Below are 27,667 nucleotides of genomic sequence, written 5' to 3'. Positions count from 1 at the left end.
ATGCAATTGTCAGCTTGGAGGCTTACTGTCTTAGGCCTAGTTGTGGAAGCTTCTCACCTCTGTACAATCTAACCTTGGCCTAGAATGTTCTCAGCCTCTGAGACTTACTGCTGAATAAGCTCTTCCTTTCTTGTTTTCTCTGAACTCTGGCTGGCTGATTCAACTCAGCTGTTCTGGCTCACACTTCTCTCGAAGCTGATTTGACTCAAGCTGGCTCCTCTCAGCTTCTGACAGAATTGCTCTGCTTGGCCTCAAACTATCTCTAGCAATCTGTTCTCGTCTTCCAGCTCCTTCTCATTCTCTGGCTCGTTCTGTCTTCACCTGTGTCTAGAGCTACTTTGCTCTCTCTTCAACTCTGTAAAACTCTCCAGTTAAAATTGCTTCTGAATTCCATGAACTGAACTGCCATGAACTCAACCTCTCAACCCATTCTTAACCAAACTGTCAGAACTGAACTCTCTGGACTCAGAGATCTGCATGCCTCTGTCTCCTGAGTGCTAAGCATTAAACGTGTGCACTACCATACCAGGACCTGAGCTTTTCTTTACCTGAAACTTGCTTATACTAGGCTGGCATTGAACTCAGAGATCTGCTGGCCTCTGTCTCCTAGGACTAAAGGTGTGTCTGTATTCCAGCTGGGTCACACAGACCTCGAAGGTCTTTGGATGTGATCTCTTGCCAGAGCAGCTATGTTCTGAACTAAAATTCTGCCACACCTTCCATTTTTGTGAGTATGCTTTCTCTCCTTGTTGGAGCAGCAGAGCCTAACAGCCTAGCACAGAAACGAATCCTTTTTGGTTTTTTTTTTTTTTTTTTTTTGGTTTTGGTTTTGGTTTTGGTTTTCAAGACAGGGTTCCTCTGTGTAGTCTTGTCTGTCCTCGACTTGCTTTGTAGACCAGGCTGGTTTCCAACTCACAGTGATCCACCTGCCTCTGACTCCTGAGTGCTGGGATTAAGTCGTGTGCAGCCACCACCACCCGGCTTTCCTTTTTGTTTTTTAAAGAATCCCTCAGACAATAGATTGGAACTTTGTATACTTTTTCTGATATCATGGTTTAAAAAAAAAATTAAGCATTCACCTGTAAACTCAGTACTCAGAAGGCTAAGACTAGATGGATGATGGTAAATTTGAGACCAGCCTGAGGTATAGGAAGACCTTGTCTTTAAAAATGATTTTAAAGCCGGGCGGTGGTGGCTTATGCCTTTAATCCCAGCACTTGGGAGGCAGAGGCAGGCGGATCACTGTGAGTTCAAGGCCAGCCTGTTCTACAAAGTGAGTCCAGAACAGCCAACGATACACAGAGAAACCCTGTCTCAAAAACCAAAATAATAATAATAATAATTATTATTATTTTTAATCCTTAAAACTTAAAACAGTAGATATGGTGGCACACACCTACAAGCCCAGTACTTGTGAGTTGGAAGTAAAAGGGTAAAGAGTTCAAGGTGACTCTCAGCTCTTGAGCCGGTCAGAGACAACCTGGGTTACTAAGACAAGGTCTCAAACAAAAGTAATTAATTAGGACCCTGGTGTGGTGGTGCGCACCTTTAAACCCAGCACTCGAGGAGCAGAGACATGCAGATTTCTCTTAGTCTGAGACCAGCCTGATCTACATACATACCTACATAGACAGATCCAGGTTAGCCAGGGCTACATAGAGAGATCCTGTCTCAAAAAAGCAAAAAAATTATTTATTTATTTAAATGTTTGTTTGTTTTGTTTTGCTTTTCAAGACAGGATTTCTCTGTGCGGGCCCTGGCTGTCCTGGAACTCTCACTGTAGATCAGGCTGGCCTCGAACTCATATGCTCCGCCTGCCTCTGCCTCTGCCTCCTGAGTGTTAGGATTAAAAGCGTATGCCACCACGCCCAGCTAAAAATATTTTAACTATAAAAACAAATAAACAAACAAAAATTCAGGAAAAAAGCGTCAGCTCCAGGGCAATCAAGTTTCCAAAATGTTTGTACAACAAAACCTTTCGCCCTTGAAGAGTATTCCTGGGGTATACAAGCCTTTGTTTACAGAAGGCTTGTAGTTCCTGCTACATGGATGCTGGCTGAAGCAGATGTGGGAGCGGATGGAAATAACGCCTCCTCCCAAAAAAGGGAGCAACACAAATGCTAAGAAGATGATGCTATCATGAAGGCGCTAGACAGAAGCTAGCTGTTCCTACATCCCTCGAGGGCCTGGGGCCAAACACACCTGAACATTTTGTCTGGACAAAGGAAGGTTCATCAGTCTTCCTCCTGTCAGATATCGCTGCTGTATGAGTCCCACCAATAAGGGCCCTTTGCCTCCGTTCTCCACTCACACTTGATTGAGAGCCGGCAACTCCATCGGGAGGCCGCTGCCCTCTATAAAAGGCCGTGGGAATATGCAGCCAGGCGAGCCCACGGCAGCCAGGCCCTGGCTGTTCCTCCAGTCCAGCTGTCTCCACAGCTTGAGGTGCTGTCCCGTCCCTCCCCTGCATAAAACCAGTGAACGGAAGGGCAGCCCGGCTGCGGATGAAACCAGACCCTCCTTGGGAGGCGCCGAGTCTCGGTTCCTGGCCTGGACAGGGCTGGCCACGTGTTGTTATGGTTGAGTCGACCGGCTGGGAATCAGCAGGGGGGTTGTAAGGAAACCACAATAATTAGGAAAAGCAAACGCGACTATCACTGCTGGCCAGTCCTTTCCCCTGCGTTCCCTCACAGCCCCCTCCCACCAGGGAATCAGTACCAGATCAGCGCTCTGTCATCCCGCCCTTTTCCTGTGCCTTCTCCTTCCAGGGTCACAATTGTGTGCCTATTAGCTCTTCTTTGGTGAGGTGGGAAGAAAGGCAGACTAGCCCTCCACCCATAGCTAGGACCAGAACTTCCTACCCTGAGTCCAGAGATGACCAACCCCTGGCTACCCAGCCCTTCCCTTAATTCTGGCCTGAGAGACTGTTCTGTCGTTGGGCAGCAATCACTAGGCCACCAGATCAGTTCTGTCACAAATTAAAGTTCTCATTGGCAAAATGAACACATCCCGGGTTACCTGCCGTAGGCGGGTACACACACATCTTCCTTGGGCACGTTTGCTTAGGATTTAGAGATGGAGAGAGCTGGCCCAGTTATTAAGAGAGTGTTCTGCTCTTGCAAAGGACTTGAGTTTGGTTCCCAGAATCCATATCAACTGGTCATAACTACCTGCAATTATAGCTCCTGGGGGATCTGACTTCTTCTTCTGGCCTCTTCAATTACCTGTGCCAATGTGCACATACCCACATATGGATACATACACAGAATTTAAAACCATTTTTAAATCTTTAAATTATCTCCAGAGTTAAGAGGCTGGGTACAGGGTGAGGTGTGGAAGACACAGTAGATGTTCAGGGTCACTTTTGTTAGTGTAAGGAGAGGATCACCAATCTCATTCCTCACACACGTGTGGATACAGTGTCGCTGCTCTGCAACGGCAACCGAAAACAGTCACCCAGATGTGGTGGCACATGATTTTAAGCCCAGAATTTGGGAGGAAGAAACAGGCATGTCTCTATGTGTTCAAAGCCAGCCTCATCTATACAGTGAGTTTGAAACCAGCCAGATCTACATAGTAAGACTTTATCTAAATAAATAAATATATTTATTATGATGAAGAAGAAGAAGAAGAAGAAGAAGAAGAAGAAGAAGAAGAAGAAGAAGAAGAAGAAGAAGAAATAGTTTCCAGTGAATAAGGGTCCTTTGCCAGCAGTCCTAGAAAAATCTGACTGATGAAAAGACCCATTCTTGGAGCCAGACGTGGTAGGGCCCGCCTTTAATCCCAGCACTTGGAAGGCAAAAGCAGGTAGATCACAGTGAGTTCAAGGCCAGCCTGGTCTACAAAGTGAGTTCCAGGACAGCCAAGGCTACACAGAGAAACCTTGTCTCAAAAATGAGAAGAAAAGAAAGAAAGAAAGAGAAGAAAAGACTCATTTTTGGATTCTTGGATGGGAGCTGCCAATTTACAGCCTGCTTAAGAAAATCCTTACTGTCTTTGATTCCACAGCACAACTCTACAACAATAAACAAAACATCCCCACACACCCAAGAGAAGTGTATAGGCGACTAACTGGTGGGGTAGAAAATGTTGTATTTAGGGTAGGAAGATATATCTTTAAAATAAATTTGACGGGCCAGGCGTTGTGGTGCACGCCTTTAATCCCAGCATTAGGGAAGCAGAGACAGGCTGATCACTGTGAGTTCGAGGCCAGCCTGGTCTACAAAGCGACTCCAGGACAGCCCCAAAAAAACAAAAAACAAAAAAGGAAAGGAAATTTGAATTAAGCCAGGCATGGCATCTTATAATCCCAGAAGACAGTAGGATTACTGCAGGTTTGAGACCAACATGGGCTATTTAATGAATTCAAGGCTAGTCTGGCCAAAATAGCAAGATTCTGTCCCCCCCCCCAAAAAAAAGAAAAAGAAAAAGCAGAGTAAATAGAGAGTTGGTTTGAATTGAAAGTAAGACAAAAGCCTCCAGTAAGTTATATAAATTTCCAGACAATTAAAGAATACATATCCATTTTAAAAATGGCATGAACCGGCTAGGCAGTGGTGGCGCCTTTAATCCCAGCATTCAGGAGGCAGAGGCAGGTGGGTCTCTGTGAGTTCGAGGCCAACCTGGTCTACAAAGAGAGTTCCAGGACAGCCAAGGTTACACAGAGAACCCTGTCTCGGAAAAGAAAAATGGCATTAAAGAAGCAAGATGGTGGTGCACACCTTTAATCCCAGCACTTGAGAGGCAGAGACAGGTGGATTGTAATAAGATGTGGCTTTTCTATGCCTTTCTAGCTCCCAAATAATGACACAGAGACCTATTCTTTTTATTAAAAGCTTCAGGCACAATAGTTGGGCAAATACTGAGCTATTCTAATACAGCTATGCTGGTCTGGCTACTTCCCAGCCATGTGGCCTGCCACCTGCCGTCTTAATCTTGCCCTGGCACCTCCTTGTTCATCCGTGTCCTCATGGTGACTCCTCTCTCTCTCTGGTCCCTACCTGAGATCCCCTCACAGGGATTGGAAGTCTTGATTTAACTCTCCTGCCCAGCTATTGGCTGTTCAGTTCTTCATTAACCAATCAGAAAATGATGGAGAATAATTTTCACACAACATTGAGACAGGAGATGGTTCATAATAATGACAACCAGACTGTAACCAGATCTCTGTGCACAGAAATCAGCATTTGAATACACAGGACACAAAACATCCCCCAACACCTCCCCCTTTTAGTCCAATAAAAAGCTCTTTCTCTTACAATAACAAACTATATACAATAAGAACAATCATCAAAAATAGCAGGTAAGAATTACATTCACAATGTCCAATCCACTTGCATTTGGCAACCTTGCAGAAAATACTCTACTATCCATCTTATTCAAGTACAAAATTCTGTACTTAAATCACTTTCTATTGGGTTTTTTTTTTCAGGGCAGAGTTTTTTTGTTTAACAGTCTTGGCTATCCTAGACTCACTTTTGTAGACCACACTGGCCTCAGACTCACAGAGATACGCCTGCCTCCTGAGTGCTGAGATTAAAGGCATGTGCCACCATGCTTGGCTTTCTTGCATCTTAAAACATTGTTTCTCCCCCCCCACCCCCGCTTTGGTTTTTCGAGACAGGGCTTCTCTGTGTAGCCTTGGCTGTCCTGGACTCACTTTGTAGACCAGGCTGGCCTTGAACTCACAGTGATCCACCTGCCTCTGCCTCCCAATTGCTGGGATTAAAGGCGTGCACCACCACTGCCTGGCAAAACATTGTTCTTAAATCCTAAACAACCTAAGCTCAATCATGAGACTATAACTATCTAGACTTCAACCCCATTAGAGACCTGAGAAGGATAAATATTACCCGAGTAGACAGGAAGTACAGAGCAAGCAGCTTCCAAAACTAGAAAAGACAGAGACAGCTGGTTACCTGGACAGTCACCCAAGGTTCCTCTATAACACTAGGGCATCATGTTCATTCAGCCTTTTGGCCCAGAATAGCTGACAGATTTTTTTGTGTGTGAAGCAGGAATTATGAAAGACTTGCCTACCTTGTCCTTGCAAAGTCCTGCAGTTGACTTCTGTGTCCTGCTTGTACAGTTTGGACAGCATACTGTCAGCAGTTGAAACGAGGTCAGTTTCTTTCCCAGTGGCTAGCTTAATACATAAGAAGCAAGCTCCAGGGGCCTGGAGAGATGGCTCAGAGGTTAAGAACACTGTCTGTTTTTCCAAAGGTCCTGAGTTCAATTCCCAGCAACCACATGGTGGCTCACAAACCATCTATAATGAGATCTGGCACCCTCTTCTGGCATGTAGGCACACATATGGGCAGAATACTATGTAAATAATAAATAAATCTTTTTTTTTTTAAAGAAGCAAGCTCTATATGGAGGTTCTTTGTGGCCATCATCTTCTTTGAAGTAGAATAGGGATGCTGCCAAAAATTAACATGTCTCACTGTCAAAAAAGTATTTTATTATTATAAAAGGCTTTTATTTTTTTTTTTTTTTTTTTTTTTTTTTGTTTTTTGTTTTTCGAGACAGGGTTTCTCTGTGGAGCCTTGGCCATCCTGGACTCACTTTGTAGGCCAGGCTGGCCTCGAACTCACAGTGATCCGCCTGCCTCTGCCTCCCGAGTGCTGGGATTAAAGGCGTGCGCCACCACGCCCGGCTGTATAAAAGGCTTTTAAATGCCATATTCTATAGCTCTTTGAAGGCTTTGAAGACCATCTATCTATTTATAGTAAATATGAATAGAGAAATGCTGCTTACTTTTAGTTATTTGCTATCTTGAACTCTGAGAACATCTACAGGAGGTTAAACTGAGCTTATTAATTAATTAATTACAGAAGTAATTAACTAAACTAGTACCTAACATGACCACAAGTTTGATTGACTAACTACTAACTTGCATTTTAAAATTATCCTAATTTATCCTAAATTATCCTAAACAGTTGTATAAGTACAATACCTTAATCAAGAGTTGCAATATATATATATGGGAGAGATGGCTCAGAGGTTAAGGGCACTGACTGATCCTCCAAAGGTCCTGAGTTCAATTCCCAGCAACCACATGGTAGTTCCCAACCATCTATAATGTGATCTGATGCCTTCTTCTGGCATGCAGATGTTCGTACAGGCAGAATACTGTATACATAATAAACAAATCTTTTAAAAAAATAATTTTTTTTTAAAAAAGTAGATTCAAGCCGGGCGGTGATGGCACATGCCTTTAATCCCAGCACTTGAGAGGCAGAGACAGGTGGATCCCTGTGGGTTTGAGGCCAGCCTGGTCTACAAAGCAAGTCCAAGACAGTTAGAGCTGTTTGTTACACAGAGAAACTCTGTCTCAAAACAAAAACAAAAACAAAACAAAAAACCAATAAAGGTAGAATCAATAATTTGCCCTTTTATCCCATCATTCCTATATTTCCCCCATTTTTTCCCTTCATTCCTTCTTCTACCCCCTTTTCCCCCTAACACTAGATAGGAGAGAAAGGACAGAGGAAATAAAAAGAGAAAAGACCCTTGAATCTAACTTCTTATGCTTTGTTTCCTCCCTGACCAAGACCATTAACAACCTGCAACCAACCCCCTTCTAAGGACGACAAACATCCATCACCCACCAAATGACTGAAAACCCACCCCATTTTTTGAAAAAGGGGCATCATTCTCTTAAAAATGCTTCCTCCTGGGTGGGGGTGACATCTTTTTGGGGGCCCTAAGAAAATTTGGGAAACAGTCAAGTCCTAAGAAAGCTAGATGTAAGCTGGGTGTGGTGATGCATGTCTTTAACCCCAGCAGAAGCAGAAGCAAGTGAATCTCTGTGAGTTCAAGGCCAGCCCAACAGAAGGCAGAAAAAGAGAGTAGAGCCTGATCTTCACAGTCTGGACTGTTTATTCCAAAACAGCAAAGGACAGACACCTCTTCTGTGGGAAAAGGGGTACCTAGGTGGAGAAGTGCTGTCAGGGACTCTTTATAGAGGTGGGGAGTAGTGTTGTTTCTACTCATAAAGAGCTAAGGAGGCTCCTAGGTCTCCTTCCCTGGGCTTCCAAGGATGACGCCACAGGGTGCCAGGGCAGTCCTGGGTGCTAGGGTCATTGCATATTATGCGGCCACAGTGTGTCAGGGAGGCCTAGCTTTGCAGTCTTTATTTCCTTCCTCTCTGTGATGACAGACTGACCAGGCAAGGTCATTTGTAGGAATCCTGTCTTGTGACCCAAGTATTCTATCATTCTGAATCCTGCAAGACTACACTTCCCAGCTTCCCTTTCGGACTAGAAGTCATTTCTACCCCAATAGACTGCATATCATCTTGTTCTGTAGGCATTTAGCCATCAACATAGGTGGATGACAGAATACTCACTGGCCAGGAATAAACATGGTCCCCCCATGGTCAGATCAAGCCTTTCTTTTTTTTCCACCCTCTGTCTCTCTACAGCTGCCTTTTAATAAGCTAACGACCACAGTGCCCATATAACGTGGGAAGACTAGGCATTAGACAAAGCAATAGCAAACAGATTGACACCTCTGACAGGGGCTGGTGGTCAGCCTTGCAATCAGTCACCTCCCTGAAGGATGCTTGGTCCCAGGAGTGAAGTAGCCAGCAGCTGGAGTGGCTCCAGTAGCAGCAGCAAAGGGGAAAACAGCTTGCTGGCCAGTGCTCCTGGAAATGACGTGACATCAACAGAATTCTCAGGGGTAACAATGGCTGGAGCTGCCAGCAGCAGCAGTGCCCAGGTCCTGTTTAGATGTATGATATAGATTCCGTCATTTTTCCTGAAGGCAAACTTGGTGCCACCTAAGCCAGTTCCTGCTGCAGTGAACTTGAGGACACTGTCTTCCTCCGCTTGCAGGGAGGGTATCAAGGGCTCCAGACATTGTTATAACAGGAATCAAGAATGACACCATATGGTCCCCTCCCTGGGCATAGCAGAAAGGAATTGTTTTTATTTTATGTACATGACAGTTTACATGTATGAATGTGCACTACATTTATGCCTGGTGCCCTCAGAGACAAGAAGAGATCATCAGATCCCCTGAGACTGGAGTCCCAGGAGGTTCTAGGAACCGAACCTTGATCCTTTAAAGGGGTAGCCGGTGCTCTTAGCCACTGATTCATCTCTTCAGCACCCCAAAACATAATTTGATTACAATAAGCTAGAAAAGATAACGTGGGAAGGGCTGGCTCCTAAATGCTTTAGTCCACACTGTTGGGTGGGGCTGTGTTACTGTCCAGGCCTCCGCTCAATCCCCAGAAGTGAATAAGAAAACAAGGAATGTGGCTTAAAAAAAAAAAAAGGCAAGAGGTGTGGTTCAAGGTTATCTATTTAGGGAGGAAATTGGAAGCTTAGGGGTTGAAGCTGTCCTGGTCCTGCCTGGAACGCCTAGATGTGCATTCTACGGGAACTTTCTGCTTCTAATCCATGTGTCGATCAATCCCATCTTAACGGACCTTTCAAATTTCTTCATTGTCTCTGCCCTTGCTCAGTGTGGTATTTCTCATGTTATGCTAGTCTATAGTGATGTTACAAAGTTCCTCATGCAGCAACTGGTTGCATCCACCTAGCACAGCAAGATACCAGTGCCAACTAAACAACAGGCCTTTTCTCTCTTCATCATCAGAGAACCTGCTGTGTTATTTAATGGACCTATTTTTTTGTCACCAAAGAATCATAATAACATAACTAAGGAAACTTCTTTAGGCTTATATTGGATAAGAGTTGGGAAGAGGCCTTAACACCAAGAGGAAGAACTGAGATGTGAATGATTTTCACTTTAAGTAGCTCAGGAGAATATACTATATGTCCTGAAAATCTGAAAGAGGGAAAATTAGGAAATTTTTTTTGTATTTTAATTTTAGAAGGCAAATATGTCAAGCTTGTGAAAATGGCCATCTCTATAATTATCCTATTTATGAGCTTGTATTTATTGAGCATGAATACTTTATTTAATCTAATCTTTGCAACAACCTATTTTATAAAACAGGTTTGCCTAGTCACTGACAAGTATACATTGTATCATTATTATCTGTCATTAAATATCAGACACTGCTAGGAGCTGGAGGCATGAGAGTCAACACAATTGCAATGTGTCCTTTTTTGTGTGTGTGACAAGGTCTCACTATGTAGACCTTTTTTTGTGTGTGTGACAAGGTCTCACTATGTAGACCTATCCTGGAACTCGTTGTATAGACCAGGCTGGTATCAAATTCAGAGATCCACCTGCCTCGGCTTCCACAGTGCTGGGAATTAAAGGCATGGGCAGCAATAATTTTGGGCTTTTTTGCGATCCGCCTGCCTCTGCCTCCTGGAGTGCTGGGATTAAAGGCGTGCACCACCACGCCCAGCCAATGTTTCTGTTTTAATAGAGTTTACAGTCTGGTAGGGAGACTGCAACTGCGCCAAGCACTAAGATGGATGTGGCCAAGCACCAGTTTTGGGAAGGTCAAGGTCATTTTCACAGTATGTTGAAGTGCATCTAACAAAGCATTCACCGGGTACCGAAGAATAGACAGAGGCTAGGTGGTGCCAAGCGCTGGAAAGAAAGTGTATATAAGTAACAAAAATTGGCAGGTGGGAGGGAAGGTCAATTCTCTTCCAGGTCTGAAGCTCTGAGAGCCAGAGTCCATAACCATTTCAATCTGTCCTGACAGGCATAGACAGCCTCAATCTCAAAAGCTGGAAGTCTACAGCTGGCTAGCAGGAAGAAAAACTAAAGAAATCGTGTGGTGTCTAATTCACCAAGGGAGACCATGTTCTGGCTGACTGCAGCCGGAGGGTCTCCTCTAGACTCTTCGAACAAAACTCAAAGGCGTACCTTTCTAAACCAAAGCGCGACTGGCGTTAGAAATAGAAGGGAAAAGCAAGCCGCTCGCCGCCGCACGGCGGCTGCGCAAGCCCCGCTCCGGAAGCGGAAGTGCACACAAGGTCAGGCGTCTTCCCAAGATGGCGGCCCTCAGGGCTGTGCTGTCCGGCTGCAGGCGGCAGCTTCAAGGGTTCCTGACAGGTCCCGCCGCGACCGGCTGGTTATGGCTTCCAGCCCGTGGGTTGAGAGAAGGTGAGTCCCAGGACCCAGCGACCTCCGTAACTTGAGAACAGCGACATGAGACTTCCGCCAAACCCGGTGTACCCCTCCCTCTGAGCGGGATTCTGAGACATTGGAGGTGCAGTCCTTCACGAGGCGCTTAAAATCGCTTCCAGCCCCTGGAGCTGTTGCTTCACCTCCTGGTTTTTAGTGTTTTCCGGAAGTAAAGGAGGGCCGAGAGAAAGGCCTGGTCATTTAGCTATCAAAGACAAAAATGTCTCGGTTCAGAAAAAGCTGTAAAGGGCTGAACGTTAATGCTCCCATATTTTCCAAATCGCCCCCTACTTGATTAAAGCATGCCCCCAAAGCCTACTTTTTCGATATGATTAGGTGGTGGCCTTTTCTGCCTAGGCTGCTAATTTGAGAGATGGCAGCCAAAGTGCAAAGCCAGTTACTTGAACAACCAAAACAGAGGCGAATGCTAAATGTTTGCTTTGCATCTCATTAATATTAAATCTGGGAAAGTAACCAGAGTCTAACATCAACTGAGAGGTGCCTGAAGGCCAACCGCTGTGAGCCAAGCTGTGAAAGGATCGTAAGAGGGAGAAAGCATGGCTTTCCTGTGACGCCTGGGTTCTAGTGAGCTCCACCCCGTTCCCCCAGTAAACAAAAGTTAGCCGTTTGCATGAAGGAGTACAGTAAGATTCTGTTACCGAAAACAGCAAAGCCAGTTGGAAACCTTCATAAAGAGGATGCTTCCTGATCAGGCTCCGTAAAAGGATGGAATCTGGCAGAGTGAAAAGGTCTTTCCGCGTGTAGTTAATCTTCCTTTGTGTTCTGTGGGAGGCAGGACCGGCTGAGTGATGTGCTAAAGAAATGATGGGGCAAGCGAACTTGACTTTAAAATTCTAGCACAGTGTTGGTCAAACCAGGGAATGTCAGTTAAAGCTGAGAAGTAACCAATTGGGAAGTGTAATCACTGCTGTTGAGAGAGAAAGAGACCTCCCAAGTTTATGTGATTACAGGCATAACCATTATACACAACTTAGAAGACGTCTGTTTTTAGTTTCAAACAGTAATTTCATCAAGAGTGGCAAGTGTTGGTGGTGCACTCCTTTAATCACCGGAGGCAGAGGCAGGTGGATCTCTTGTGTTCGAGGCCAGCCTGGTCTACAGAGTCCAGGACAGCCAAGGCTGTGTACAGAGAAACCCTATCTCGGAAAAAGAGAACAAAAAAAAAAAAAAAAGAAAGTTGTTTCAGACAAAAGTTTTGCTAACTAGCCGTGGCTAGCCTGTAACTTTCTAGGGAGACCAAGCTGGCCTCCCCCAGCTGGCAGGCTCCCTGCCTCTGCCTCCCAAGTGCTGGTGTTACAGCCACGCACCAGCACACAAAGCAAGGACTCGTTAGTTTGTGGAAGATGAACTACAGAACCAATCTTTGGAGTCTTCTTCCCTGCCGATGCCCTCCTGTCTACTAGCCGCTGTTCAAACAGCCTGGTCTGAAGTCTTAACTACTGAATTGAATTGACGTGCTGTTATGTGAAAGCTCTGTCGCGTTCTGTATTCTGTTGAACCACCCATCTCTAACCCTTGAGAGGCAGGTGGCATTCTACCTTTTGGTAAGGCGTGTACAGCTGATTCTCGTTGGTCTAGCTAGTATGCTTGTCACTCTAATAGTATTGTACATATAAAAATTTTTTGTTTTGTTTTTCAAGACAGAGTTTCTCTGTGTAGCCTTGGCTGTCCTGGACTCTGTAGACCAGGCTGGCCTCGAACTCAGTGATTCACCTGCCTCTTCCTCCTGAGTGCTGGGATTAAAGGCATGTGCCACCATGCCTGGCTTTCCTTTTTTTTTTTTTTTTTTAAATTTTATGTACATATAAAATTTAATGTTGTAGAAAACAAGCTGAGACTCTTGCTGAAAATATTCAAGCATCTTGCTTTTCAAAGAAAAAAATAGGGCTGGATGTGGTGGCACATACCTTTAATCCCAGCACTCAGTAGGAAGAGGCAGGTGGATCACTGATTTCAAGGCCAGCCTGGTCTACGCAGTGAGTCCAGAACAGCCAAAGCTACACAGAGAAACCCTGTCTTGAAAAAAAAAATTAAAGATAAGACTACATAGCTGTAGGAAGAATTCATGAGACTTGGAATTAAGAAGAAAATATACTTCATGAGGACCAAGTACCAGTGTTAGTACAGTAAACTTTTTTCTTTTCTTTTCTTTTTTTTTTTTTTTTTTTTGGTTTTTTTTTTTTTTTGGTTTTTGTTGTTGTTGTTGTTGTTGTTGTTTTTTGTTTTTCAAAACAGGGTTTCTCTGTGTAACAGCTCTGGCTGTCCTGGAACTCGTTGTGTAGTCCAGGCTGGCCTTGAACTCAGTGATCCACCTGCCTCTGCCTCCCAAGCGCTGGGATTAAAGGCGTGTGCCACCACCACCCAGTGTGCAGTAAACTTTCAATCTAGTGCATTGTTTCTCAGTCAAGGGTGGTCATTCAGTCCCCTCCTCCCACCCCCAAGAGGTTTAACAAGAGGACTAGGCATGATGCACACCTTTGGGGGTGGGGGGTCGTGACAGGGTTTCTCTGTGTAGCGCTGGCTGCCCTGGCCACGCTGTAGACTAGGCTGGCCTTGAACTCAGAGATCCAACTGCCTCTGCCTCTCAAGCTCTGGGGTTGAAGGCATGCACCACCACTGCTCGGATTGATGCACACCTTTAATGCTAACGTTTGTGGAACAGGCAGAGGGAAGTGGATCTCTGTGAATTCAAAGGTCAGCCTGGCTTACTTAGAGAGTTCCAGGCCAGCCAGAGCTACATAGTGAAGGCCTGTCTCTGCGGTGGGAGTGGAAGGGAGTGATTGGCAGGTACATGCAAGCCCAAAGTGAGAGCAAGTAGATTATGGAAGAAGCAAGACTGAAGGGGGACAAATGAGGAAGTTGTGATTTACTAAGTGCCTTCTTGCGTTAGTGTGCTAGGTTTTCCATAAAACATCCACTCAGTCTTCCTTAAAGGTAGATATTAGCTGTCTTTGTTTTGTGAATGAGGAAACCCAGTTGTAAAGGTTCAGGAGCTTAAGTCAGCTGTAAGTGGGAGGGTTGAAAGAAGAGGGAGCTCTCTCCCTGCTGCCTTGGTGCCTCATGGCGGGCAGCTCTCTCCCCGCTGCCTTGGTGCCCCATGGCGGGCAGCTCTCTCCCCGCTGCCTTGGTGCCCCATGGTGGGCAGCTCTCTCCCCGCTGCCTTGGTGCCCCATGGTGGGCAGCTCTCTCCCCGCTGCCTTGGTGCCCCATGGCGGGCAGCTCTCTCCCCGCTGCCTTGGTGCCCCATGGCGGGCAGCTCTCTCCCCGCTGCCTTGGTGCCTCATGGCGGGCAGCTCTCTCCCCGCTGCCTTGGTGCCCCATGGCGGGCAGCTCTCTCCCCGCTGCCTTGGTGCCCCATGGCGGGCAGCTCTCTCCCTGCTGCCTTGGTGCCCCATGGCGGGCCCTCCCTTTTGCTCCTGTTCCCTCCTTTCATAAAAGGCTCTTACTCGCCAAAGAACATCTCGTGACTTCATCAATGACAATGTCGGATTTAGCAAGGATTGTGTTAGAAACTTCCTGCCTTAACACCCTTAGAGCCCCTGTGAAGGAAATGCATTCACAACAGGAAACCATGCACACACTAATTAACAGCCATGGTCTTAAGGCAGAATGTACTGAGATGATGAAAAGCCCAAGGTAATGTTTCACCTCTTACAGTAAGCTTAGAGTGTGAGCACTTGTACGGAGAGGACCTTGGAGAGGAGTGAGCAAGCTGTGTGTGTGTGTCTGTCTGTCTGTGTGCGTGCGTGAAGATTTCAGTGCCCTGCTAATGAAAAAAATTTGCTAAGCAGCAATGAGACTCCTTCTGAAGCCCAGGACAGAGGGGCATTCCGTCAGGAATTCCAGGAAAAGGAACTCAGTGATGAAAGGTGAACTGGAGGAGATGGTGCTTGAGAAAGCAGTCGGTGGCCAGAAGCGCAGGCAGTCTTGGCTGTTAGAGCGGAGGGCAGCCACTCCTCATACTCTGCTGAGATCTTAGTTTCCACGGATCTTGAGACCTTGGTTTCCTGGGCCGCACCCCTCCATCACTCATCCTCCCTCACTGCCTCCTTTACTAAACAGTCGAGGCTTTATAGGGCCCCAGTTCACTGTGTCTGTGTTTATGTCCATCAAGGGCTTCTGCACCCACTGCAGTCTCCCCACAATGCTGCTTGCTCCAGGCTCTTATAGTTCAGTTCTCTTGGACTCCGTCCTAGGAGCGTTTCCTGAAGCACTCAGAGGACCTCTTTATGAGGCATGGGCTTTATTAAGGTGACATTACCATACTTGCTTTACTTCCCTCCTCCAGGGCAAAGACTGGGCCTTACTGTTCTGCTGTTTCTCTGCCCGGGAGGTAGAGCAAGCCTTTTACCCACTTCCTGATTCTCAGTGCACGTGCTGCCTCACTTGGGACAGATTGTTTCATGTGTGTGAGGAGTGCCTATCTTGAGAGGTCACGCCCTCCTTCTACTTAGAGAGCAGTGCATCTCTTGTGGCTCACTTCATCCTGACAAGTCTCAGGACACCGGGGGGGGGGGGGGGGTTGTATTTTTCCTAAACAAGTTTCTATTGGTGCCTAAACCTTAGTCCATCTTTTCTTATCCACCTCCACTGCTCTTGAATGGAAGGGGGCCCAGGACAAAATGGATCTCAGGCTTTGTTTGGTTTTGTCATGTTTTTCTATGCACGCTGAAAATCAATACTATTTTTGATTCTTATCTCCTCTTTCCAGAGGCTTAAAATCTGCTCAGGGCCTCCCAGGCCCCAGCCAGGCCTTCCCCCCCTCTGCTAACTCACCACACTGATCAATCTCTGTCTCCTGTGTGTTCCTTGGGTCATTCCTCTGCTTTGACAGATTGTCCCTCTTAGATAAGCATCTGCCTATTGTTTTACCCACTAGCTTCTAGAAAGACACTCACTAGCTTGAGATTGCTGTGGGAGAGTTTGTGAACAGTGGAGCCTGCCATGGGCTTTGATCTCTTTTCCAGGGGCCAGTGGGATGACTTCAGGGTTTGGGTCTTTGCCGAGAGTGATGTGTGTTTCGTTAGACTTGTTTACCTCATGGTTAGGGCCCAAGTGACTGGACCAAGAAGGAAACCACATGTTTATGCTCTTTGTGTCTCAGGCCGATGTCCTGGTGCTGACTCCAACGTCTCTGCCTTTGTTTCCTCAGACTTCTCAGAAGCTCACCCCACCCCCCACCTGTTGTTGCTCCCATTTGCTCCCCCGGGCTGGGTTTCCCAGAGTAACGAAGTTTCTAGGGTCCCTGGGCTGGAGCTCTGGCCTCCTGCTCTCCCTGGTCCCCGTGTGGGCCATTCTGCAGTGGACACATGATGGTGACCTTGCTTCTGCAGCTGTGCTGGCTTCTAGGCTGATGACCAGGTTGAGTCTCACCCACATCCCGTCCATGGGCTGGTCCCTGTTCTGGACAAGTAGAACCGTGTGTGAGGTGACGCAGTTCTTTTCTCCACGACGAGCCTAGTTTGTTCTGATTGGTGGCTACAGTGTTCTCCAGAGAAAGCCTCTGGGTTTTTCTGGTCGTTGTTGCACTTTCCTGTGTGTGGAGTTGGACATGGAGGGCTCTCAGTTCAGTTGTTTTGGAGTAACTATTCTGTCTGAATGGTTTGCCCAGGAAACAAATGAGAACTAATTCAGGCAGCCTGTGTTCAATTAGGTGTCGGTCGCAGAGCTCAGTGGTCACAGATGCTGACATGGGCTCTGGTGGGTCAGCATTGCCTTTTTTTCCTTAGGCCCTTCTCTTTTAGTTGTTTACATTTTTGCAAAAGCAATATATGTTTATTTTAGAAAATATGGTAGATAAAAAGAAGAAACAGAAGTGCCTCCTTGCACCTCTGAGGATAACTGGGTCCCTAACACACACCCCACAGCTGCCTGGGAGCCTCTGCAGCCCGTGGCCAATTGTGTATTTTCGGCTGGATACTTTCCTGGATTCTCAGAGTCAAGGACCTTAGGCACTTTTCTAGTCTACATCTGCTTGTGTTAGCCAGAGCTAAGTAAACGGTGGTGGGCAAACTACTGTTTAAGTGGGGTTCTAGTATATGGAGAGACAGTTCACAGATTATGTGGGCTCAAGCTTCCTACTGTAGAAGTGAACAGTTAAAAAGAGACAGTGACAATTATTTCTCTCTTAAATGTAGTATTTATTGAGCATTTGCTGTGTACCAGTTCCTTACTAGCAGCTGTGGCTCTTTCTTCTAAACAAGCCAGGAGCATGGAGACTCTCCAAGAACAGTTGCTGTATGTGAGCTGGCAGCTCTGATTACATACAGCCTTGTCACTCGGCATCCTAGTTAGGTGAGATGGGAAATGCGGGAGCCTGACAGATGTGTGCAGCTGATGGTCTTGTCTCCACTTCTCTCTTGCCCACCTCAGGCATCAGGAGGCTCTGGGTTGCCCTCAGTGTACAATGACTGTGTTCCCTGAAGCGCTGTTGAACTTCCTGTCTGCAGGCTCCCGGTTGCTACCTCTTCCATCCCTGTCTCTGGTACAATACCAGAGCAGAGCCCTTCAGGGAGCCACGAAGAGGGCAGAGCCGAGTTTCCCTTGTGGCCAGTCTCCTGCAGGCTTGACACGGGATTCTCGGGCCACGTTTTTGGGAGTGGATTTGTCTCACTGATAAGCCACTGTTGGAACACAGACAGAACTGTGTTTTAGATTACAAACCCTTCAAAGGCAGAAACCACTTTGGTCTGATTCAGTCTGCAAAGGGGTATGTGCACCGGGTACTTCTGATCCCTTCAGGCCTGCAAGCTCTTGGGTTACTTTTGTAGCCCAGGATGGCCTCAGACTCATAGCAATTTTCCTGCCGCAGCTATTCATTTTACCAGTTCTAGACAGAATCAAGACGAATCTTGGCTTCAAAAGGAGAAAAAATAAAAATTAAAAAAACCAACCTGGAGACCCTTAATCCCAGAGAGATGCCCAGCCTGAGCATCCCAGGCCTGCCCACAGTCAGCCTCAAGGGCTTAGAGCCTTGGCACTCGAGGGTGCACGCTGCATGCTTTCTTTCCAGGCAGGGACCGTGGGAGAGTGCAGGCTGAAGGCTCCTCTCCTCTGCCTGTGTAGAATTTGAGCTGTTATTTGAAACTCCCTGTTCCTTATTAAATGGCTGACCTAATTTTTCCCCTTTATCTCTGTAGTGGTGGAGATCCAAGAAGGGAAGACGACTGTAGTAAGTATCGCTGCGTTGGCCACTCACGACCTCCTTAACGCTCAGAGCCGCCTGGCTGCTCCTCTGAGGGATGGAGGGAGGGAGGCGCAATCTGGACTCCTGGCTCCAGGATCTGCTCCCTCTGAGACCATAAATCCTAAAGTCTACTATTTTTCGGGCTGTGTGCCGTGGTGTGGCTAATCAGGAACAGTCGCTGTGCCTGCACTGAGGTATCTGTTACTTGATTAAAGTGACCTTTTGTATGACAGAGTCTCGGGGGCTTTTACTAATATGTTCTCTGGTAGGTGATAAATCAGCTTCCCAAAGGGGAAACTAAGGCAGCATTGCAAGCCTGCAGAGCCAGGGGCCTGGACTTCCAACCCTTGCCTTCTGACTGGAATGACTAAGTGCCCTTAAGTAATGCATTAAGAGATGACAGTCCCTAGGCCCTAACCTCACTAGCTGGCACCCTGGCTTTGTCTCTTGGTAAGAAAGCTAGAACAAGTCTTCCACCCAGGCCCCCCTTTCCCTCACTGGGCCCACCTCACCTCCCTTGGGGAGTCAGTCATGGGGCCTAGATTATCCTATAATCCTTAAAAGACAACTTTGTTTTCACATGGCCTTCTATCCCTCCAAGAAATTCTCAGCCACCTCACAGAGCTCCCAGAAGGCTCGGGAACTTCCATGTCAACCAGGGGCTTAACCTCTCTGGCAGTCAGCCAGATCCAGTCCTCCCCAGGGCAGGCCAACCCCAGGACAAGTCCAGCCGCTCTTCTCCCAGAGCGCCTCCTTGTCCTTTCCACTGGTTGGCATCACCCAACTCTCACGTTCCAGGGAATTCCATCCTCTAGTTCTCTGACTACAAACTAAAACACTCTGGGCATGAATGTGCATGTCTGCAATGCCTGTATGTGGGGAGTCAGGAGTTCAAGGCCATCCTCAGCTATATAGTGAGATCAAGGCAAACCTGTGCTGCATAAGACGCTGTCTCAAATGCTCAAAACTAAAACAAGCATTCATCTGTAAACTCTATGCTGGAGAAAAGAGCGGCATCAGCAGAGGGAGAGAGTGGGGGGCAGGCAGACAGATAGACAGACAGACATCAGCTTTTTTTTTTTTTTTAGACAAGGTTTCTTTGTATAGTCCTAGCTGTCCTGAAACTTGCTATGTAGACCAGGCTGGCCTTGAACTCAGCGATCTGCCCGCCTCTGCCTCCTGGGAGTAAAGGTGTTTGCCACCACACCCAGGCTGACAGCAGACTTTTGAAGTGGCATCTTGCTTCTGCTTTCCTGAGTACAGAGTTGTGGGTGCTAAAGAGAGTGGGCCCCTATGCACTGCTATGCAGCTGCTGTCCTCCAAAGTGCGCTCTGATGCCTGCTGCACTAAGTTGTGGGGGTTAAATGAACTGGTACGCGTGCACCATTCTTAGCACAGGAGGAGGTGAATAGCGGTGAGCCAGTGAATGGTAGCTCTCGCCTGAGGCCTTAAGGACCACCCTGAGGCCTCCCTTGCACTTTCAGGTTGTCCTTAGCCCACAGCTTCTCACTGACATGTTTGGGGTTGCCATGGTAGAAGTGGGGGTGCATAGTGGTGCCTGGAATAACTAAGCTGAACTTCTAGCCCCTTTCCCTTGGCCAACCCCAGCCCAGGACACAGGGCTACTTTTATTCCAATGTCTCTCAGATCCATCCCACCATGCTCTCAGGCTCAGGCTCAGAGAGGCCTGCTAAGCCCTGCCTACAATTGGAGCTGACTGCAAGATCATCGCTTTAGGACACTTAGCCATTGCAAGGCTGGGTCACAGGGTACATCCATGTTGGGAAGATCATGCCACACGTGGCCTCTACAGGGTATTTAAAAGGTGTTATCCAAAATGGTAGAAGTTAGAAAACTATAATTCCAGAACTCAGGAAGCAGAGGCAAGAGGCTCATTGTAAGTGTGAGGCCAGCCTGCTCTACATGACACTTCCAAGCCAACCGAGGCTCCCCAGTGAGACTCTGGATGTTTTCAGAAGAAGACTGGTATTGTGTTCGTCAGTTTTCTATTTGTTTGCAGAGGGAGAGAGAAGCAGTTCACACACACCTGCTTGCCTTGCCGTTCCCAGGGTTCCTCAGCTGCGGCCTTGGCTGACACTCCTTGTTGTGAGAGCTCCCCTGGGCATCCTTGCTAGATGCTCATAGTACCCCTTCCCCGAGTTGTGCCATCAGAAATGTCCCCAGGCGTGGCCAGATGGGGGCCGGGGGGTCACCTGGCTGGGACCTGCTAGCATAGACTTGGCTGTCTTGCATGAAGCTTGAGTCAGTGCTCTCCTCTGCAGATAAACTTACAGAATTGGTAGAAGCGTTCTTTGAATGGTGCGTCTCTGTGCCATTTGCAGCTTTTAGCCATGTGCTGTGCTACCTTCCTGGGGCAGGGAGGAAGCCCGGGGTTCAGGTATTTTATTGTAGTTTGTTGAAGAAGGAAAAGAGCATTCAACTGATACAGCAAGCCCCTCCCTCTAGTGCAGCGGTCCTCCACCTGTGGGTCTCCACCCCCAAAATGCCATCAGAAAACAGATGTTTACATTACAATTCATAACCATAGCAAAATTAGTCATGAAGCTGCAATGAAAATAATTGTATGGTTGAGGGTCACCACAAGATGAGGAACTGTATTAGGAAGAACCAGAGCTTGTTAGCAGTTTGTATGTCTTGTTGACATTGTCATTGCTGTTTTGTCTGGGTTTGGCACTTAATATTGTGTAGCCCAGGATAGCCTTGAACAGTCTTCCTCCCTTTGCCACCTGGTCATGGGATTACAGGGATGCATCACCTGTCTGGCCTCCAAACTACATCCCTGAGGCCAAGGCGAAGCGTATAGCAGCTGCAGATCATCACACACGCAGGCCTGTTAGCTGCTGCCCTGAGACGCCCTCTCCCCTGCCCAGTCAGCTTTGACTGCGTTCATGCAAGGTGTGCTCAAATGTACAGACGTGCAGCCTGGCCCAGGCTCTCATGCTGGCTTTTTTCTTCCTGCTTCTTAGATTGAAGGTCGAATCACAGAAACTCCCAAGGCAACCCCAGATCCCCCTAACCCCTCAGGACAGTGCCCCATCTGCCGCTGGAACCTGAAGCACAAATACACCTATGAGGTGAGTGTGGCTGCAAAGACATCCCCCCTGCACTCACTGCGCTCACTGGTGGCGGAGTCCTCTCTGCTTGGGCATTGTTCTCCTCATACAGTGACAGCCGCCTTCCACAAGGCCATCAAAGACAGCAGCAGTAGCCGTCAACCCTGGCTGTGTGTTAGACCCTAAGGAGCTTTAATAAATTCTGGGCTGACGGCTGGGGCGATGGCTCAGTGGTTAAGCACTTCCAGAGGACAGGGTTTCAGCTCTTAGCATGAACATAGTGGTAAAAACTGTATATATCAAGTTCCAAAGAATCCACTACCCTCTTCTGGCCTCTGCAGGTACTGCATGCATATGGTGCTCATATATGCATGCAGCCAAAATACCTATATGCATAAAATAAAAGTGAAAATCTCAGAAATATTTTTTAAAAAAAGAAAAAATATGGGGCTAGAGAGACGGCTTAGTAGCTAAGAGCATTTGCATCTCTCTCGCAAAAGGTGCTAATTCAGTTCCTAGCACCCACGCGGCAGCTCACAACCACGCATCACTCCAGTTCCAGAAAATCCAGTGTCCTCTTTGTCCCCAAAAGATACTGGCAGGCATGTGGTATGTGCATATACATACAGGCAAACCACTTATGCACGTGCGTGTCTTTTGTTTCTAAAGGAAAACCATCGCTCCTACAGCTCAGCCTCAGACAGACCTGTTCAGCTTGGCATTTTTAAAGTTCTTACGGGCTATGGGACTGGACTGGCTAAGTCTGTGGCTTTGTTCAGAATGGCAGGGCCAGTTCTCACGGGGATGGCATCGGGACTGGATTTGGCTCTCCTCCCCTTAGGTAATGAGGTGGCTCACAGTGTGATCTGCAGACATGGTAGTCCTCACGGTGGAGCTCCAGGCCACCTGGTTGCTGCAGCTCTTCCAGAACAGCTGCTTCTGGGAAAGGAGATGATCAGGACTGTATCCAGCAGCCGGCAGCATGGCAGGTGTGGGCCTGCTCCATAGCCCCGAGCCCGAGCCACCATGGGCCTTATGTAGCTCACTTTGCTTGGTTGGTTGTGTTTGGGGATGTGTAGATGTGTGAGGGCACAGACGCCACAGCACAGGCAAGGAGGTCAGTTTTCTCCTTCCTGCATTTGGTCCTAGGGATCAAATTCAGATAGTTACATGGCAGCAAGTACATTTACTGGCTGAGCCATTTACCGGCCCTTGGATTTCTGATTAACCCCACAGAGTAGGGACTTTTTCGTGAGGGAATCACGAACATAGAGAAATTAATAAACTTGCTGCCCAGCACTGAGTGTCAGAAGCTGGGCAGAGCCCGTGCTATGCTCACTGCTGCCCTGCAGAGAGATAGGGCCAAGCCTGGAGACCCCACAGTTGTTCTCAGAGCTCTCACTGGTGACGCAAGCACTCTACATTAAGGTTTCAGATGGTTTGAGCTCTGGGCCAGTGTGACCTGTGTTGTCCTGGTTCCCATTTAAGGCACAGGGTGACTAAGGGCAGAGATCCTGGTCAGGTGATTAGAGCAGGAAGATCTGAACACAGTGACCCAACTAATCTGGGCTGGGAACCTGGGCTTCAGTCCACCCCCGGCCGTTGGGGCAGGAGCAGGGCTCTCACCCCGCCCTGGGTCCTTGGAAAATAAGTGCCTTGAGTGCAGCAGAAGCCTGGGCTCTGAGCTTCTCGTCCCGCAGATGTCAGGGAATATACAGGGATGCCTGGGATCTCTTCTGCACATAGGCAGGCAAAGCCCACACCTGCCCAGCCACCCAGGGCCACTGTCCTACTGGCCATTTCCAGGAACTTGATTTGGCTTTGTTTTTCCAGGAGAATGCTCTCCAAGGTAAAGGCTAAAGTTGTTTTTCCTTTTTCCTCTTTCCACTAGGAGCACTATTGGCCCAAACCCTGTACAACTGTCAGCTGGCTTGGCAGCCTGCAGTGAACAGTGCTGAGGATGCAAGCCAACATGTTAGCTGTGGCTTCTGAAGATTGTAGAGCTGAGAGTTCCGGGCCTGGGTCCCCAGGAGCTCTTCAGTGCTCAAATCTGCAGGCATACGGCAAAGGCAGCCAGGGCAGCAGATTGAGAAATGACAGTGACTGGGGCTGACATTGGGCCCTGGTAGGGGCAAGTGTTATGTAACACGTTGAGCCATTTATGGTGGAGGAGAGGGTTTGTCCCTTTTGCTAGACTTACTCTACAGTTTGTTAGGGGGCGGGGCCACAAGGAAGCCCAAGGGCCCATTCCAGTCTGGGTAACAGGGCTTAGGAAGTGACTGAATTCACAACCCCATCCCCTCCCTCTCAGCTCAGATGCCCGCCCAGCACCTGAGCAGGAACAGTTGTCCATATGAACTTCGCCTGTGCCATCTAGGGCCTGGGGACTGAGGTGGAACGGGCATTTCCTCTTGTGGAAATGCTTTGCACGTGCCATCTCAGCAGAGGAAAATGACCACCAGACATTTTACTACCAGGAAAGACTGGTAGAAAACATTCACTGCGCGTGTCTGGTCTCACCTGATGTGTCAGAAGATTTTTGGGAAGGTGCTGGAAGCCCTTTGCTTGGCAGTGGGGAATGGAAATCTACTGAGTTACTGTGCTGGGATCCCTGCAGAGCTGCCCCAGTTCCCAGCATGCAGCTGGCCTAGCTGACACACATCCCTCTTCTTGGCTTCCATTAGGATGTGCTGCTGCTCAGTCAGTTCATCCGGCCTCATGGAGGCATGCTGCCCCGGAGGGTCACAGGCTTGTGCCAGGAAGAACACCGAAAAATCGAGGAGTGTGTGAAGATGGCTCACCGAGCAGGTTGAATTCTCCAAGACTAAAAGGGGTGGGAGGGGCTCCAGGGTCCTCTTCCCGGCCAGCTGTCACGGCTGGAAGAGGATATTGTTTGTACCCCAGGGCCCTGGTCCCTGATTCCCACTCCCATGGCCTTTACCCCTGGCCCTTTCAGAATTGTGGAGACCAAGCCCTTATATGTTCTTCCTTCCACTCAGGGCTGTTCCCAGATCATAGGCCACGGCTTCCAGAAGGATTCATACCAAAGGATAAACCCAAGTTCAACCGGTAAGAAGCCGTGGGTACCCAAGCAAGCACCTGTGGCTCTCACCGTGTCTGGTGGAGCTTCCCCGTGGTCTCACAGCAGCCCAGGGGAGCTGAGGTGTCCCTTGGCTGCTCCATTTCCAGCCAGCCCCCACACACACCCACACCTTTCCCGCCATGGCCACACTGGATGCTATCCGCCACCTCCCTATCTCCTCTTTCATGTCCTAGAGGGCCTTGACACAAGGGCAACAGCTACTGGTTGGGCATTAGACCACATTAATCCCTGTTGATAATATCACTCTGGTTGCTATGGGGAAGTCAGAGCACTTCTATAAACTTGGAGTATTCCCGCTCTCTCCCGCAGTGGGGTCATTCATTACAGGGCAGACCAAGGCCTTAGCCATGGAGGTCTGTCTGGGATAGGGCCACTGTATACAGCTGTGCACGCTGCACACAGCATCCCATCAGCGCACATGGGCTCGGTCACCACCAGTGCTCCCTGGAGTCGTGCAGCTAATAGCCTACACAACTTCCTTGGCATCTTGAGCTATCCTGAGGTCTTAGGGAGAAGAGATGCAAGTCAGCCCTCTGACAGCAGCCCCAGGGCAAGCAGGCCCCTCTTCCAGTGAGAGCAGCTTCTCACCTAACTCAGCAGACAGGTGTCCTCCTGCAGGTTCTCCTCCCTGATGTCACCACACAGGCAGTTAGATGTGTAATATTTCCTTGTTCAGGGACGAACAGGGTCTGAAGAGTTGGTTTTGCAGGTCTTATGCCCCTCTCCCCTCCAGTGAGAAGCCGCCCGTAGTGATAGTGAGAAAGACAGATACTCAGAAGGGTGACTGAGGCAGAGCAAGCGCCTCAGCCGCCACAGACCTTTGCACAGATCACTACCAGAACCCAGGTGGAGGCTGGGAGGCCCTGTTGCTAGGCAGAGGGTGAGATTAGGGCAATGCAGGTTTGCTTCTTTGTGCCTTGCCTCCCCCATCCCTCAGTGCTGAGCCAGAGCTGGACTGGGCTATCTGCCAGCAGCCCCAAGGAGCGGGGCATGCTCTGGTCCATTTGAGGGTTGAGCCCCCCACCCCTGTGGCTTTTTAAAAGACAGCAGCAGCAGGCCTGAGGACATAATCTATCCTGCCCTCAGGCCTTTGAAGCTAGGCCAGGCTCCCTCCCTTACATCCGGTGTCCTTTAATGTGACACGGGATTGATGATGTGTGGGGCTCTTGAGTTGCAAAAGGCCGTCCTGGGGGAGGGGACGTCCTGGCTCAAAAGTACTGCCTCTGTACAAGGGACCCTGTGATTGCACCCAAAGGTCTCCAAGCTGCACTCAGGGGCCTAGGCCCTGCTCACTCCCCTGTGCCTTCAGCACCCTGGGGCAGCATTATCTTCTCCAGCAAAGGGAGTGGTCTCCCCTCTCCTCCTTTCCTGTGTGGAGCACACATGGGGTACGGGCCAGACCTTGCTCAAGAGGTAGAAAGGGGTGGGTTTAAGAAAACCTGAGTTCACAGAGAGCCAGCTGGATGCCACCCAGCCTGCCCCTGTAGCTGGCTGCTGCACATGGCCCAGTAAGGCTGAGGAGGCTAGCTCTGGAGAGTCTGCTCAGCTGGGGTCTCCTAAAGTCCTTGAGTCCTAGTGAACAGCCTATTTCATGGGCCTGCTCCCAAACCCCGTCTTCACCTCTCCTTCTGGGACTGGGAGAGGCCAGCGAAAGGACCAGCTGGTGGTGAGGGAACCTGTGCTGGACTAACCTGCTGTCCTAGGACAACTGAACATAGAAACAGCAGCTGTGTGCAGCCAACGAGGGAAGGCCTTGTCTTCCTCCCTCTGGGCCTAGCACACGGGTGCAGGATGGACCTCCTGTAGCTGTCCCTCTACATGATGCTAACAGCTGAACACCAGTATCCAGAGGAGCACGCTGGACAGGCATGAGTCATCGGTCCTTTTTTCAGCCAAAAGATGTCAGCCAAAAAACAAATTGTAGTTTCTGCCAGGAATACTAGTTTTTAAATTAAGTCACTTTTACTTGAGGGTCCCTAGAGGCGGCCAGGGCAAGCCTCAACCTCACATAGAACACAGGAGGACCTCTGGCCTTTGTGGCTGAACTCTTGAGGATGAAGGATAGGCCTTTCTGGTCAGGAGCCAGGTTTCATTATAAACAGAGTAAACCCCAATCTTGGTGCTCTGAGCCACTATTCCAGGAATAATCAGGGCCCAGGCTATCCCCAAAGGAGGCCAGAGGGCCTCCATCTTCTCCTGCCCCTCCCACTTACAGAACCCTGCTGGCTGGGATTGCACCACTGTGCTCATCCTGGCTTCCCATCAGGTTGGGTGAGGGGTGGGGTCCTGCAACAGCTGAGGTGCCCTGGGGAGTTCCTATAGGCTAGGGCATAAAGAAGCCAAGTGGGAAAGAGTGGGGGCCCTTCCAGCCTTTACAGCAGACTCCTGTCCCTCACTTCAGGCCAGAGAAGACCCGCTGTCCAAGCATCCTTTTCCTCCACCTTCTCCCTGCAGTGTGGCTGCACACTGACATAAGGATCAAGGGAACTGGGCCTGGGCTGCCTGACCCTGCCCGAACCTGGCCACACACTTGTAGCAGGAAGATCCTAGCTCATCTGCTTACAAACCAGCGGTTTCTGCCCCCCCCCCAAAAAAACTAAAACTAAAACTAAAAACCTTTGAGAAAGGGAAACTGGTGAAAGAGATGGTGTGGCCACTGCAGCCGAGCCCCCAAGAACCCCAGGGGACAGTGTCCTACTCTTCCTGTCCCGTCAGGCAGCCTCCTGTGTTCCCTCTACAGCTACCTGACTCGCTGGGCTCCCAGGTCCGTCAAGCCCATCTACAAGAAAGGCCACCGTTGGAACAAGGTGGGTATGGCCGTGGGGTCGCCACTCCTGAAAGACAATGTCTACTACTCCAGAAGGCCCCTGAAGCTGATGCATTAATGGGAGCGGCACTGCTCAAGATTCTGACTAGAGCCTTCCGGATGATGCACTTGCCGCCCACCAGAACCATTGCCCTCCACACACAGTGAGGGGACAATGGGACTAATTTCTGTTGCCTGGATCTGCCCAGCCATGGTACTGGCCACTGTGGTCTTCTGCCTGCCTTGGGCTGAGACTGGTCAGCGGCAGGAGTCTTACCCAAGGAAATGTAATAAAGCCGACTCTCGGTTCCCCGTATGTTCTCTGCTTATGAGTGGGGCCCATGCTGGTTTCCAGCCTGTGCGGACTGCTCATCTCTGAGTGGGTCCATGTGCCACACAGGTCCCAGCCT

General features: G+C 48.7%; 1 protein-coding gene across 1 annotated transcript; it reads left to right on the top strand.

The window, feature by feature from the left end:
* The first annotated feature begins 10,892 nt into the window (after nucleotides 1-10,892).
* Nucleotides 10,893-27,573, top strand: MRPS18A (mitochondrial ribosomal protein S18A). Its single transcript, XM_084755175.1, has 6 exons — nucleotides 10,893-11,046; nucleotides 18,228-18,259; nucleotides 21,262-21,369; nucleotides 24,033-24,156; nucleotides 24,348-24,417; nucleotides 27,192-27,573. Exons 1-6 carry the CDS (start codon nucleotides 10,935-10,937, stop codon nucleotides 27,334-27,336), a joined length of 591 nt encoding a protein of 196 aa, XP_084611301.1. The 5' UTR covers nucleotides 10,893-10,934; the 3' UTR covers nucleotides 27,337-27,573.
* Nucleotides 27,574-27,667: the final 94 nt, after the last annotated feature.

The sequence above is a fragment of the Acomys minous genome, assembly GCF_964271855.1.
Source record: "Acomys minous genome assembly, chromosome: 13".
Taxonomy (NCBI): Eukaryota; Metazoa; Chordata; class Mammalia; order Rodentia; family Muridae; genus Acomys; species Acomys minous.
The sequence above is the reverse complement of the archived record's forward strand: the minus strand, read 5'-3'. Positions and strand labels throughout refer to the sequence as shown.